Source organism: Clavelina lepadiformis, chromosome 5, assembly GCF_947623445.1.
Source record: "Clavelina lepadiformis chromosome 5, kaClaLepa1.1, whole genome shotgun sequence".
NCBI lineage: Eukaryota > Metazoa > Chordata > Ascidiacea > Aplousobranchia > Clavelinidae > Clavelina > Clavelina lepadiformis.
The window spans coordinates 20,661,289-20,675,530 of record NC_135244.1 but is presented as its reverse complement, the minus strand read 5'-3'; the positions used below and the strand labels follow the sequence as shown (position 1 = coordinate 20,675,530).

The 14,242-nt window shown below is 36.1% G+C and overlaps 3 protein-coding genes across 5 annotated transcripts; 1 reads left to right on the top strand and 2 right to left on the bottom strand.

The window, feature by feature from the left end:
- Positions 1–414: 414 nt before the first annotated feature.
- LOC143459481 (solute carrier family 2, facilitated glucose transporter member 8-like) lies at positions 415–5,490 on the bottom strand. 2 transcript variants are annotated; one of them, XM_076956664.1, is made up of 12 exons: positions 5,341–5,490; positions 4,878–5,070; positions 4,578–4,694; positions 3,970–4,059; positions 3,627–3,726; positions 3,078–3,238; positions 2,516–2,704; positions 2,309–2,414; positions 1,761–1,934; positions 1,309–1,505; positions 895–1,060; positions 415–787 (listed from the first exon to the last, which is right to left on the bottom strand). In XM_076956664.1, exons 1-11 carry the CDS (start codon positions 5,415–5,417, stop codon positions 917–919), a joined length of 1,548 nt encoding a protein of 515 aa, XP_076812779.1. In that variant the 5' UTR covers positions 5,418–5,490; the 3' UTR covers positions 415–787; positions 895–916. The 2 variants fall into 2 exon arrangements, with proteins under 2 accessions (XP_076812779.1, XP_076812778.1); XM_076956663.1 differs by having other exon boundaries at positions 415–1,060.
- Positions 5,491–6,983: 1,493 nt separating this feature from the next.
- LOC143460918 (NADH dehydrogenase [ubiquinone] 1 beta subcomplex subunit 6-like) lies at positions 6,984–10,323 on the bottom strand. The gene is made up of 5 exons (XM_076958602.1): positions 10,107–10,323; positions 8,024–8,158; positions 7,773–7,892; positions 7,314–7,406; positions 6,984–7,202 (listed from the first exon to the last, which is right to left on the bottom strand). The coding sequence occupies exons 1-5, from the start codon at positions 10,158–10,160 to the stop codon at positions 7,050–7,052; spliced, it is 555 nt and encodes a 184-aa protein (XP_076814717.1). The 5' UTR covers positions 10,161–10,323; the 3' UTR covers positions 6,984–7,049.
- Positions 10,324–12,572: 2,249 nt separating this feature from the next.
- LOC143460678 (uncharacterized) lies at positions 12,573–13,846 on the top strand. Of its 2 annotated transcripts, XM_076958287.1 has the most exons (4): positions 12,573–12,767; positions 12,890–13,023; positions 13,490–13,537; positions 13,630–13,846. In XM_076958287.1, the coding sequence occupies exons 1-4, from the start codon at positions 12,754–12,756 to the stop codon at positions 13,755–13,757; spliced, it is 324 nt and encodes a 107-aa protein (XP_076814402.1). In that variant the 5' UTR covers positions 12,573–12,753; the 3' UTR covers positions 13,758–13,846. The 2 variants fall into 2 exon arrangements, with proteins under 2 accessions (XP_076814402.1, XP_076814403.1); XM_076958288.1 differs by lacking the exon at positions 13,490–13,537 and having other exon boundaries at positions 12,589–12,767; positions 13,630–13,837.
- The last annotated feature ends 396 nt before the right edge of the window (positions 13,847–14,242 follow it).

Genomic DNA, 14,242 nt, shown 5'->3' with positions numbered 1-14,242 from the left:
TGTGAACAAACTGGAGCTCTTGTGCGCCAACTAACGGTGTGCGAAAAAGACTACTTGCAGATAGAGCCCATGCAAAGTCAAGGAGTTAGAGAAAACGCAGATGAAGACACGAAAGTGTGCAACATCACAACGTGAAATAAAAAGATGCACAAAATTGTGAAGTTTCTTCACTTATTTGTCCTGTTGCAGGCAAACAATTAACTTTATCGTTTATCGCTGACTCATATGTCGACTTTTGAAGAAATAATTGACCCACTTCTTTGTAGGCTATTAGCTTGAAACCGCCTCACCATTACAATACTCATGTAGACAGCTTGATAAAGCAGCTTTTGATTACAGGAATATATTTTAACATTTTATATAACCCTATTATAATTAATTAATCCACGCTAAAATACGACGCAAGACAAACAAAACGATTTCAACCTGAGTATTTATTGTTATTTTGATGAATGTTAAACTAATTCACAAACTGCAGGCAGCGTCAAGTCTTAATGGAAAACAAATTTTTTTGTGAAATCCTGTAATCTCATCTAGCACCACGGTGATTTCGGTCGTTTATATACGCAAATACGATTTAAGTCGCCAACTGATGATTGCGATAGACTTTATATCTACGTCGTAACATTTCGGTCGTTATTTTCAATTTTTTCAAAGCTTTAAACAGAAAAAAAATCAAAAACTTAAGCAACACTAATTAAGCTACACCTGAACTGGCATGGCATGAATAGACGGACCAACATATCATATAAGTGCTGTAAGTCGAACACATCAAGAAGCCAGTAGCCTAAAGCGATAAAACAAAAACATTCCTTTGATAAACCACACGGACACACGCTTACACAGCACAGTACACAAGTTATTGCACTTTAACAAAAAATTACAAACAAATACATCGCATGCGTGAGTGATGACGTCACTCTGACGTAGGACGAAACAGAGCTTCGATCTCTTCCAAACTCTTCCCTTTTGTCTCCGGCAAGAAGATGACGGTGAAGAGAATTGAGAGCGCGCAGTTGGCAGCGAAGAACCAAAATGTTCCTTGCGGTGTCATAGATGCCTGCACGGAAGCAAAGTGTTGAACAGCAAGGTACAGCTGACAAATAATGTTGTCAGATCCTGCTTAATAAGTTAATGATGTTTTAACTGCTGTTGTGGAGTTGTTCAGTTGTGAGGAACGACTGACTGAAGTGACATTTCAGACATTCGCTTTAACACATGCCTGTATAGGAACCCCAACAAAACATGACAAGAGATATTCCATCAGAATTATCCATAAACATCTTAAAAACAGATGATCCAACCCACCAGCATATCGCTGAACTCAAGTGTAAGAATGAAGACCAGGAAAAGATTGAAAGCAGTCGCCAAACCAGCCGAGTTGCCTCTTGCTCGAACTGGTATAATCTCACCAACCAGTAGCCAGGCTATCGGCCCGATACCTATCGAGTATGCGGCGATGAAGATCATCATACTGACTAGAGCGAGCCAAGTTAAGGCTGGAACTGAAATTCATGTAAGATTGTTTATGGTTGGTCAGGTAAGAGCACCACTTATAACACCTCTGTATTTAAACTTCATTGATGCCAATGAATTTTTGTGAGAAAACGCTTGCTAACGTGGACTTGACGGTTGACTTGAACTTGACGGTTCAAGCATTTAACATAAATGAAGTTAGAATACACTGAACCAAAACAACTTCGCATAATTCGTAATTCGTGGAAATGAAGTTATAAAAGAGGAGCAAGTTTTTTTCTAACCATGGTGAGATGCAGGGTAGGCCGTAGTGGAACCGTTGATCATCGCCGTTTGGTTGTTGAGAGCCAACTCATCCGTATAGGACGAATGCGCGCTCTGAAGTTGAAAGTAAAGGCCGAACATTATCAGGCTCAACGTCATGAACACTGCGCCGATTATTATAAGAATTTTTCGTCCTGCAAATCAACAGCAATTTGTTGTCCGGCTATACGTGAACAGGAGGCCTACTAACCAAGAAGGTATTTTGTATTCATTGTGAAATTTCAGACTCTGGTACATAATTACAGTTCACACAAAAAATGGTTGTTATGGTTTAAAACGTGGTAACCTATCGTCTTTATTTTGCTACTGGCACATTTTTCCTGAGGGTGCATTCACATTTTCACGCCTAGGATGTAAAAACATCCTGTTTGAATGGGGCTGTTTTTAGAATATTTGAAGTTATTTACACGTTAAGATATCAATGAGGTTCACTATACACAGTTCACGGCATGATGACAGTTGCATTTGAACGCACCCTCAGACTAGCAGGCGACGTGGTCATTCAAACCTGTTTTATCGATGATAAGACACGATATGAAGGTGAACAGCACTTGGACCCCGGCGATAAGCAGCAAAGCCATGGAGAGCTGGGAAGGGTTGTTAAACCCCGCCTCCTGTAAATCATTTTCAGTCATTTTCTCGCAAAAGACATCGGCTTTGAAGATCAAATATTCTTATTTCATATAACGGAAAAATACAATGTTTTATCAATTACCTGAAATAAGGTTTTGGCGTAAAACATGACGCAATTGATTCCGCTCAACTGTTGAAAGTACATGGCTGCCAGGGAGATTAGGGTGGGCGTGCGTAGACCGGGATCTTTTATGATCTCCAACCAGCTTGCCGATTTTACCTCCTGACTCAAACTGTCTTCCAGCTCTCGATACTCTTCATCAATGTCAGCCTAAAATAATGTCCAGACGTTTGGGTGAAAAACTTAAGCTTTATGGTTGCTATGAAATGCTTTACGCTGCTGCTACATTAAACGTATGTGCGCGCGTTTAAATTTAGGAAATGAATTTTGCGACCAGCGACACAATTAAAACATCTCTCAATTTTAGATATATCTGCAATTCTTGCTCAGCTTTTCAAAAGATAATAGTCGACAACACAGGTTTTGCTGTTTGGGGCCATATCGTATGTGCTATTAAAAGTTGAATCGTGAAAAACTGTTATAGAGCTATTGTTTATATCTCAAAAGTCACCAATAATGATAGGCCACTTATGAATCATTGGTTAAATATTACTGGTGGTTATTTAACTCCAATCCAACTCACAGAGACGCCACGTAAGCGACGAAGCGCTTTCTTTGCTTCGTCAGGTTTCTTCTTCATCATCAAGAATCTGGGAGTTTCAGGGATGAAAAAAGAGAGGATCGCCAGCAGTACTGGAGGAGCTATCGCAGCTGCTGCCAGTATCCTCCAAGGAAGGCAATTTCCTGTAAATCGAGAAGAGCATGATAAGTGTTAAGTATACTAGCGTACAGATAAGGATGATTTAAGTCACATTAAAGCATCGCGTGGATAGTATTTGTCGCAAGGTAGCACCAAACATACAGAATGTACATTGATACAACGAAAGAAGTTCCGTAAAATGTATTATACAAAAACGCTACAATAAGTGTATATAAAAACTTATACTGATATAAAAGTTATAACCGCAGTTTTTCTGTATCATTCAATAAAACTACTTCTAATTAACGCTCAATATTTTAATAAATTCTTATTTTAAACATTCAAAACATATAATCGTTATAATTCAATTATTTACTAAATACTCCCTAACATATCCACCAAAAAAAGTTTAAATCATAGCAAAATGCTCACCTATCCCGTATATGATAAGGATCCCAATTACAATGCACAATTGCGTTCCAGATCCAAGCATGCCTCGTAATTCAGCAGTAGCTATCTCGCCAATGTACACCTACATAGTTGGCGTAAAAAGAAGTATTGAAAAAAAGGCAAAACAACTTCGCTATTTTTTAACACTAGAACATTTTTTAACATTTGCCAACTGAAAAGGCGTTTGTACTTCTAACCTAAAATATTTATAAATAGCCACATTTTTGCCAAACACTAGTACAACAGCAAACACTCTTAAATAACGTATCTGGAAGCTATAAATAACAACTTCAACTAATCCATTAATTTGGGGTAAAATACTGACCGGAACAATCAAGGAAGAAATCCCGACTCCCAATCCACTGATTACTCTTCCGAGGTAGAGCATCCAGACGCGAGAAGCAAAACAGATGAGCTAAAATGAAACTCATAAAAATGCTTTGTTAAAGATATTAATGAAGGAAAGGGATTGATAAATTTTTCCTCTTTCAACCAATTTCATAAGATGTCATTGGTGATGCTAATAGATGAGTTTACTATTAACACGTCAATTGCGCTTTGGGTCGGTGAGACCGAAATTCAGTTAGCCTAATTCCAAGCTATAATCTTAACTGCAGTTAATTTTTTACTCCATAGAGTCCTTGAAATATGTTTTTGTTTTTCCTGCAGCCAAAAGAACGAAACACACAACCCATTGTTTAGAAACAAATAAACAGGCCATTTAAAACTCATCGGTGGGCATAGTGGCATACAGGGAAAGCATAAACCGGGATTTGCTCCAGAATTAGACTTCTAACCATTTTTTGACAAATGAAGAGAGGCAATAAGTGGAAAAAGAATATCGCCGCCGACTTAAGACTTCCTGCCCTCAGCAAGGTCGCATAACCTTCAAGCTTAAAAGAGGGAAAACATTAAGTGACGGAAATGTCTTACCAAAAGGCCCACGATGTACGGAATTGCGGACAGTATGGACGTTAGTCTTCTTCCAATTGCTTGCATGATAAATCCGGCCAAGATTCCGCCAACTATTCCACCCAAAGTCACCAGAGCCTTAAAATACGGTAAATTGGATAAAAATCTCAAGTTGTATTATATACATGTCATATTGAAATTAACTGTTTCGCGTTAAATGTAACAGCTTGTAGCCTACACCCCACGAGAAATGAGATTATCTAACCATTGCACGAGCCCAACACCATGTCATAACAATCACCAGACGGTAAATCTTCTCACCCCAAACCAGGAAGCTTGTGTAACTGAAAGATGAATGGCATTTATGGAAGTATCGCGCTGTATATCCGGAATCATTGGCGAGGAAAGGCCAAGCATTGTGCCAACTGCGATGGCGCCAATGAGGACGACGCCACAGCATGCGAAGAGACACAAGGAACCGCCAGACTGACATCTGGTTTGCTTTGGAAACGAACTGCGCAAGTTAATACACGAATTTAGCGGGATCACATTTATACATGGAATGGAATTCCACATACAAATGTTGATTGTATAATTTACTTGAATAAATTAAAGCCTTAATGTAAAAGCATTCTTTTTTGTTATATGAAAGAATAAAAATGGATTGCAGTGAACTTTGTAATGTTAACCAAAGGCCACCAAATGTTTCTTATTATAATTTGTACCTTTACCACCTTTGTAAAGCTTTATTTCTAGACAGACCTTTCTTATCACAATGACTTACTCTGTGCTTGAACTTAAGCCATCGTCGACCAGAGGTTTCAGTTCGGTGTTGTTCAAACTGCTGCTTTTACTTCCCATTTCCAGATAGTTTGACTGCAATCCGCTTCCTTTTCAAACATTCACGCTAATTCTAGGTTCATAACGGATTGTTACCTAACTACTCACAACAGACGTGCCCAAACTCTGAAATCACAAACGCAAGTGTGATATACTGTGTATTAGGCTTGGACGCAAGCAGACAGTACGATTAATTCCTGTTACAGCATCTGTTTTACTTTGTAACTCTTAAGCCATGAAACCTCGCTTTTTGTGTCACAAAGTGGACAGAGTGACAATAGCAACTTCGAAAAACACCAAGCAACTATTTTGCTCATTATAGTTTACTACATTTCATTCAGCTAGCTTTCTGCTGTGAACGTTTGTCATGCAAACGCAGCCAGTCAACCACTTCCTTCACTTTCCCACGCTCTCTTACCGAAGCACTAACCTGAAATACAAGCTGTAGGCTGTAGGTTACCATAACGATTCAAGGTTAGTGTTGCTTGATTCAAGACCGCCAATCAGCTGCTGTTTGATCAAGATTATTTTTAAACACGATCTACTGAAGTTTTTGCTGCTTACAGCCTCTGTGACTTTTGCGTATGGCTTCCTATAAAACATTATCATCTGTGTCATAAAGCGGATGCCGACTCATTTATAGAGATAGCTTCTACCCTGCTTATTAGAGCAGGCAATTTCGCTTTAAAACAGATAGGGCCAGTTACTTTACGCTTCCTGTAATAACGCTTGCATTACTGCTGCTATATTCCAATTAAAACTACAGTAAAATGATTTTACTGGCATTGCAAGCAATACCCATAGCAAATTGACAACACGCCTTCAATAAGTTTAACTTCCTATGTGGCTGCTTATTTTTTTGAATTTGATTTTAACTGAAACTGCTCTCGAAGCTTGCAAAGCGATTTTAGTCGAAACACTTCCTGCAATCTTACTGCAGTTTGATGAACATAGTTATCAGGATCAAATGCCCGGAGCCATTTTTGCCGGATCAATTGTCCGGAGCCATTCAAATTTGTAGGAGAGATGATCCATTAGTTGTCAAAACATAGATTAAAATTTTTCGGGATTTTCTTGGTTAAAAGACTGATGGCTCCAAATCAGTGATTAAATTCGGGTTTCGCATACAAACAATTTTTGCACCATTGACAAGACTTCAGAATGAGTGTGTGATATAACTTACAAGTGTTTGTAAACTTTGAAGTGATTTAGCGTACTGAAAAAATGAAGAAGTATTTGTAGGCGACGACCGAACTGTTGCCTCCACAAACTGCTAAACACATTTCATCTTTTTTCAGAACAGCGACTAACAATAAATAGTTTGGCACAGGCAGTTATATTTGGGAAGACGACTCATTGGAGTGATTACGTGCATAGCTGCATTACCAAGCTGTTAGTTTTCTCTTAATTATGGGCATTTTTCTGCGCTCAACGTAACAAAAAAATGAAGAATTATGTTAAGCAGAGCGATATATTCGAAGGTGGGTTCTTATACTAACTTTAGTCTTGAAGTCGCAACTACGAAAAGTAATGATTTATTTGATTCCTGGGTTTGATAGCAAACAAATATTTGCGTACTAAGCATGATTCTCTTTTGAAACAAAATTGTAAATGTTTTATTGAAAGTAAATAGTGACAAAGAGCATAAGATTTCTATTTGAGTAAGGTCTTCCATTCGTCTTCGCTCTCTGCCCTGGTCCACGTCCCCGTCTTGTAATTGAACTTCACATCGCCTTGTCGAACCCGGATGCTCTCTTCGCCTGGGAACACACGTGGGGCACCAGAAATCACACAACCGGGGACGTCCTGAAAAGAATGGGAAATTATTATTGCCCTATTTGTTCCGTAAGGTGCAAGCTGTAAATGAAAAGAATAGTTACTCAAAATCTACTGGGATATTTTCAGATGTAACTGTACCGGGTTTCCGTATTTAAAGTAGTACAAGAATGGTAACATTGGAAGAACAAAATATCCAGCGTAGGTTCTCATGTTTCTTTGGACCTGATAGAGCTGGAAAAGTTGAAGGGCTTGTGTTAACATACACCACTGTTTATGTATTTACTAAAGCTAGACTGAATTAATTTGAAAAAGTTGCTGTATTTTCCTCTACACTCTAACCCAGGGTTCCCAACCTTTTTTGCTGCTCGTACCCCTTTGTCAGGTCAAAACATTCTTCGTACCCCCAAAAAAATTCTGATGGAATTTTTCATATATATATTGCTAAATTAAATTGCTTTTGTAGCTCAATTAAACGTGACCCAAGGATCTTCGTACCCCTTGATGTTCAATCTCGAGGTACGAGGACCCCCAGTTGGGAACCCCTGCTCTACAGGATAAAACCCAACGTCAGTGAAATATCAAAATTATAGAAATTACAAAAACTAAAGGAATTTGCTGAAAATCCTTCCCATGGTACATGTACTGAATAATCTGTCGAAATTTCAACTTCCGAGACCAAAATGCCTCCTCCTTCTGAGCCAACCTTTGGAACCAATTCTAAAAAAACAACCAAACTCTGAAAATTTGACAATAAAATATGAACATTTGATAAATGTGTAACTTGTGCTAAGAGCAAGGATATTGAGCAACAGTTCTGGTTACTTGATGATCAGCGATCAGACACTTACGAGTTTTTTCGGTGGTAGCAGAGGTTCACGAGCTGTTAAACATTGATCCTTCAACCAAAGTCTTCTCAATCTTCGTAGTTGGTGATCCCGTAACCTTTGTTCGTCAACTGATTCTAGAATTGTCCCTGCAGCCCTCTGTAGAGTATATTACATAGATAGGAGTACAGTCTAGAAAATTGATGTTGTCTGAATCGTGTTAACCACATTTTATATTAAAATAAAAAACAGGATATAGTTAGGCACTCCGAAGGTAAACTTTATTTATATTTTTCGCAAAGCTTGCTTCTTCAGGTGTACAGCGAAATGGTGAAAAATGAAACTTATAAAAAAATGTTTACTTTACTTAAAAGAAAAACCTTATTACTTTAAAAGCTTATAAATAGGAATGGTATATTTAAACAAACAGTAAGTGCGTTTGAGACAGAATGTAAGCTTTTGGTAAGAAATTTTATAAAGAAACAAATGTTTGGCATGTTGATGTGCATTTAAGCTTTAATTGGTTGTCTCAATTATAGCACGCAATTCGATTCCAAGTTCTAATTGTCTTCTTCATATTACACTACCCTTAAGTTCAATAAGCCTACATGGTAGGTACAAAACAAAACAAAGCACTAATTGAACTTTAAATTTTCTGCTTAAGAATATTCTAGAATAAAAATTGTGGGTTCGCAACATGCTATTGTTAAATGTGTCAAAAACCTCCAGAGTTAGTGGTAGTGCCCAAGTTACCAGATCAAATCATCATTCCATTTATCAGTCAAGGCACTATCATATGCCCTGTCTTTCCTGTAATACATTTTCTCTGGTATTCTAAGCTGTTATAAGCACCACAAAATAAATTTTATTGGTGTTATATAAGGTATATATATACAGTATAGTATTTAATGGGTGGACATGAAAAATGCAGCTTATTAATATGTTGCTGCAGCAAAACATCTGTTGTTATAAGAAAATTTTTAACTATCCTGCATTTTGTAAAATATCTGATCTCCAACTGAAAATTGACGATAACCAGTGTTTTTATCATACGGCCTTTGTAAGTCAAAAATTTAGTTCGCTGGTGCAGTAAGAATTCTAATATAAACTGAATAAATGACACAGCAAACATCACCGACAAATGAATTTAGGTACTTTTACAAATATCTTTTGTAAATATGCCAATTAGTGATTATGCTCTCATAATATTACACTTGTTTTTATCGCATGTATTCAAGGATGTATATAGTTATCGACTGATTGTGTGCATTTAAAATAAAGGAATACAGATGATCAGATATGCCAAGTCTGTATAGGTAGTCCCAAAGTAAGTCCCTAGCCTAGGTCTACTTTATAAAACTGTGAATGATATTTTTAAATATATGGGTGACTGGTTGGAAAAATTTCTGTTTTTTGGAGATAAATCACAATGTCTGTGCAAAAAAGACAAAAAGTATAGAAGCAAGTACGATGGACAAAAATCCTTGATGAGTTTGCTAAGTTTCTGATCTGGAGCGTACGCATCTTAGACCTACTGATATATAAAAGCAAAACTGTGCATGAATAAAACAAAAGAATTCAGACTAAGATGAACCAACTGCAGAAATGAACCAACCAAACATACTTGTGGTCTAGTATACAAGTGCACAACCACAATTTGAGTAGCTGGGGTCTGGTATATAAAGGCGTCTTGTGGTTGTGCACTAGTATATTAGACCCCATATTTGATATCGCCATTAAAAAGGCTACTGGATTGACTGGCTGATAAATCAGTCAAACAAAATACGGAATTAACTTTCAAGTCTGGGAAAATTCGGTTTTTGACTCAACCTGGACAAAATTATCATTATTACACAATACTATTATATCTTGCAATCATGCAGACAAAGTTTATCTAACTACAACCATATATCGTGTTGCAAATTCAGACAATAGAATGCTAACAAGAACTTATTTCAGCATTCAGATTGCCATTGGTAAGATGAAGTCAAGGTTACGACATCAAGTTGAGAACATTACAATGCACACAACCTACTAAGCATTGATACCACAGCAAAACCGTAAAACATATAAAGTACCGGTACTCAACCATAAAAAGGAATATTACCAGATCTGCCAGTCGATTCAAGTCAGTGTTGTAGCCTTTTGCTAACTCCCCCATGCTACTGTAAAATCATGAGGCAACGCGAGCCGAAGCAAAGACGTAACACGCTCAGGAACTTACTAACTTCAACGTATTAGGCTAATATACAGCGTTGCTGCTCTAAACTAGCACAATATCCTTCAAACACTGGGATCCAAGGTGCTGACCAGGGACTGAACGTGAAACCTTCAAAATCAGTCAAGCATTCAATGACAAAATAAAAATCATATATCTAGTAACAAAAAATACGAGGTGACCACTTTAAATTCAAAATTTTATCAAGCAAATAAAATCATCATGTTGACCAAAAGAGTATTTGACAAAAAAAATTGCAAAAAATAATTAAATTAAAATCAATAGCCTATGGAAAGAATTATAAAAAATACGTAAATTATATTACCTTTTATTTTTTGAAAGAATTATTTGTTTATAACAATTGGCGATAGCGATGTGTTAAGTTATCCAAAATAATATGATTATTGATAAGAAAACAAAAATTACACGAATACTTAAAAAAAATTTTCGTACGATGTTGCGTTTTATTTGTGACAGTTGAGGCACTTAACATTCCAAAGGGCATCCCACTAACCCTGCGCACTTAGCAAATAATAAATTGATACTTTGCACTTTTATGTAGAATGTAGTACGTTTAATAATTTAAACGTATTCACTATTTAGTTAATTGACTTAGAATTAAGTTTTATGATGTCATAGGCCTACAACTACGCCAAGAGAAAGTTGAAATAGTTTTACTGTAGATTATCAAACTGTTGAAAACTTAAATGATGAAATATTGAAAAGAAAAACTTGCTTTAGATCAATTTCTAGCTACATCTTTTGTTGAAAGTTGAAACTATCTTCATATTTGACCTTGCTCACTAACTTAGTTGCTTATTTGTCGAAATAAAAGAGAATCATAGAAAATGGAGGCTTTTTATATCACCACCATAAATTTATCATGATACATGCAGTCTCCCGTGTGTGGCAGTAATAAAATGTTTAAATTATGTACTTACTACTTAGTAGTACTTAGTTAATATTTCTTTGCACTTACTGAAGTTGAAAACTTTAAGTGTTCACAAGTATAAAATTACAGCTGTATGTAGCCTAAATTCGTCGTAAATTACCGGGTAAAGTTCAGCAATGCCAATACAACAAATAAAAAAAGGAAATTCACATTGAGTTTTTATCGAACACAAAATAGAATAAGAATAAAGCTGTACTGTACATTTTTTTAAAGCGGGTGCCATAAAAAAGACAAAGTAGCCTTAAATCTATAGGCTACTATATCGTTAATTGAGCCCCTTAATCAGTCAAGCAAGGCCCAGTTTTTTGCGCTTTGGTTCAAGTAGACCTAAGTTTTACTGTCTGCTGTGATATCTTTTTCTCGCACAAACTTTAGTTCTTAAACTAACACACGATTTATCTCGTCATAAACAGTTCCAATTTTAACACATTCGTTAGCAGTGAACAAATGGCGATTCGCATAAACATTTACCTATGGGTTTGTGCTGTTTAATTTGCTTTCAAAAATGATTAGGCCTACTTTTATATTATAGTCAAATGAAAAAAGTACTTCTATATAAAAGTGTTAGGGTGATCAAGCCTAATTTTTCACAAAGGTTGATTGTGTAATCATATTTTTCTGCCTATTATCGTATTTTTACGTTTTATTTTCTCTGCTATAGTGGTTCATGTTGATTTTAGTATTTCAAGCAGTGAATTTTAGACTAAACATAAACTATTTTACTACGGAAACTAGAACGGAGCTCAGAAGAATTGCACGCGATGCAAGCGTTTCACCAGCACTGATTTTCTTATAACTTCGTTTTTGTAACTTATTATGCAAAGAGTTTGGTACAATGAGACTACTTTGCATATAGAAACGTCTTTGTGAGGTACAAATAGTTTGGTACAATCAGAGTTCATCATCCGTATGTTTGTGCACTTGAAGTTTATTTTGCAGGTAAACAATACAAGGCGAAACATAATCTGGGTCAAATTGGAATTTTTGCGAAACATTTATTCAAGCAAGTTTTCTTTTTACAAGAGAATCAAAGGCTAAGTTTTTGGTAAGTCTGTTCCAAATGGGGTGATTGTGTGATTCAGCGTTTCTTCAGATGATTAAATCCATTTGTTGTGCGTGTCTTGGTTGTTGGTTGACATTTTTTATGGTGGCCTACTTCCAAAAAACTGCCTTTTTTCAAGGCCACTTTGTGAAATGAAAACTTGCTCTTCCGATGAAAGGCTGAAATGTTTCCCTGTAATGAGAGAAACGTACCGTTGTTTTTGGTGTTAAACAGATAAACTTGTCAGGCTGTTGAGACTAAGAGCATAAAATCAGTTAGTCAAGCGTCACAAATTGACTACCGAATTACTTGCTTAGAAGCCGTAAGCACAAAAAGCAAAGAACAAGGACACAACTTATAAGCCTACTTAATAAAGTTTATATCAGGCTGTTGAAATTGGTTGTGACTGCTGAGGTTTAGATTTGGACAGATTGAACGTATATGAATATATTATTATAGTTCCTATTATTTTTTACGAAGCAGGCTTGTTCTGAATTTATCAGCAGTGTGTTCTGTATTAACAAAAAGGGAAAATATTGACTATGGCATATTTCAGGTAAACTTCATTTCTTTGTTTGTAAAATTTTTGTCGCTGAATCTTTATATCATCATTCATCAGTTTAATAGATTTTACTCATTGTTTTTATTAACTAACCACAATTCATTGGTTATATGCAGTTACTGGAGTCCTTTGCTTTTGATAATCGTCGCGTCGAAATTAATCTTCTGGACAGTTTATTGTTGCCTGCGCTTCAAACAAAAACCGGTTGCAGTGTATGGAACAATCCACGACGACAACCCTGACGACACTGGTTTGCTATTTATAATGTTTGCTATTCATAATGATATTTTTGTAAAAAGCAATAATTGCACCAGCTACTGCAGAATTAAAGTTGCCCCCAACTGAACCTGAATTGCTTCATTTCCTTTCAAGCGTTTGTCTGCGTCATCATAATGTTTACAAACGTGATTAGGATGTCTTTGGAACATAAATTACAGTTTTCGTTACTTCCAACTATATTTAGCCAATAAATAGTAAGTTATTTTATCGTATTTTGTGAAGCAAAACAGACCTACAAAAGGGTAATTAAGCAAAACAAAAAGTTTTATGTTACAGTTGGCTCGGAAATAAATATTGTTTGTAAAATAAATTAAAATGATGTTATATAATAATTAATTAAGTTGTAATATCAATCTGCTACAAGTAGGAAAATTACTATTGTTGATGGAATCAATCAACTAAATTTGTTTAGTGGTGACATGTTTTACATCTAACAGGCATTCTAGAAACATTACCCTTAAGTTTAACGCATATATTCATTAGTGGTGAGTAAAACTTTCTTGACCGATCATTAATTTTATTTTTGCAAGAACAGACCGACATAAAAAATAATACTTTGATTCCATTTTTTTAAAAGAGAGGCAGCGACCACTTAACCGGCGTTCAACATCCCAACCTTCTCATGCTGCGGTTCCTCTTCCTAAATACTCTTCTTTACCACCAGCAGTGATTCCTGCATGTGATGCACCCCCGAACAGAAAATAATGACAACAAACCGGATTGCTACGTTTGATTTGAGTGTTGTATAATCATCAACTTGAAAACTATCACTTGTTACCTTTGTGATTGAAATAAGTGGTTTTATTGCGTAATAAAAATGAAATTTTGAAAGTTTCGCTCATTCCCTAAAGTCTAAACTTTTCAATTAAAGTGGAAAATATAGAAAATACTTAGGTTGTACGGGTAAGCAACATGAGCGCTTAAAAAAAACACCTGGAATATGCAACTTTGTCCAGTTTTGCCGCATGTAAAACTTTTTTTTTAAATGTATCGTCCTATAACACAGTGTTGTAATGACTCAATTTTACTCCAGTCAAAGTCCAAAATGATTCGAGCCACGTTGCAAGTATGACGAAGATAATAGTCTACAAAGTTCAGTCTGTCTTTGGCAACGTATCCGGTATAATTCCAATCAAACCAAAATTTTTTTCAATACCAATGTTGCTGTAATAGAAAAAAACTCTACTGGC

What these genes read in the sequence shown, in the direction of transcription:
- LOC143459481 (XM_076956663.1), bottom strand. Translation starts at nt 5,417, where the DNA reads ATGGGAAGTAAAAGCAGCAGTTTGAACAACACCGAACTGAAACCTCTG. An exon ending in GGCTTAAGTTCAAGCACAGA is followed by an intron (nt 5,071 to 5,340) that starts GTAAGTCATTGT and finishes TAACTTGCGCAG; the next exon opens with TTCGTTTCCAAAGCAAACCA. An exon ending in CGTACATCGTGGGCCTTTTG is followed by an intron (nt 4,060 to 4,577) that starts GTAAGACATTTC and finishes GTTTCATTTTAG; the next exon opens with CTCATCTGTTTTGCTTCTCG.
- LOC143460918 (XM_076958602.1), bottom strand. Translation starts at nt 10,160, where the DNA reads ATGGGGGAGTTAGCAAAAGGCTACAACACTGACTTGAATCGACTGGCA. An exon ending in TGAATCGACTGGCAGATCTG is followed by an intron (nt 8,159 to 10,106) that starts GTAATATTCCTT and finishes TATACTCTACAG; the next exon opens with AGGGCTGCAGGGACAATTCT. An exon ending in TGCTACCACCGAAAAAACTC is followed by an intron (nt 7,893 to 8,023) that starts GTAAGTGTCTGA and finishes TTGTTTTTTTAG; the next exon opens with AATTGGTTCCAAAGGTTGGC.
- LOC143460678 (XM_076958287.1), top strand. An exon ending in CGACAACCCTGACGACACTG is followed by an intron (nt 13,024 to 13,489) that starts GTTTGCTATTTA and finishes TACATCTAACAG; the next exon opens with GCATTCTAGAAACATTACCC. An exon ending in AACGCATATATTCATTAGTG is followed by an intron (nt 13,538 to 13,629) that starts GTGAGTAAAACT and finishes TTTTTTTAAAAG; the next exon opens with AGAGGCAGCGACCACTTAAC.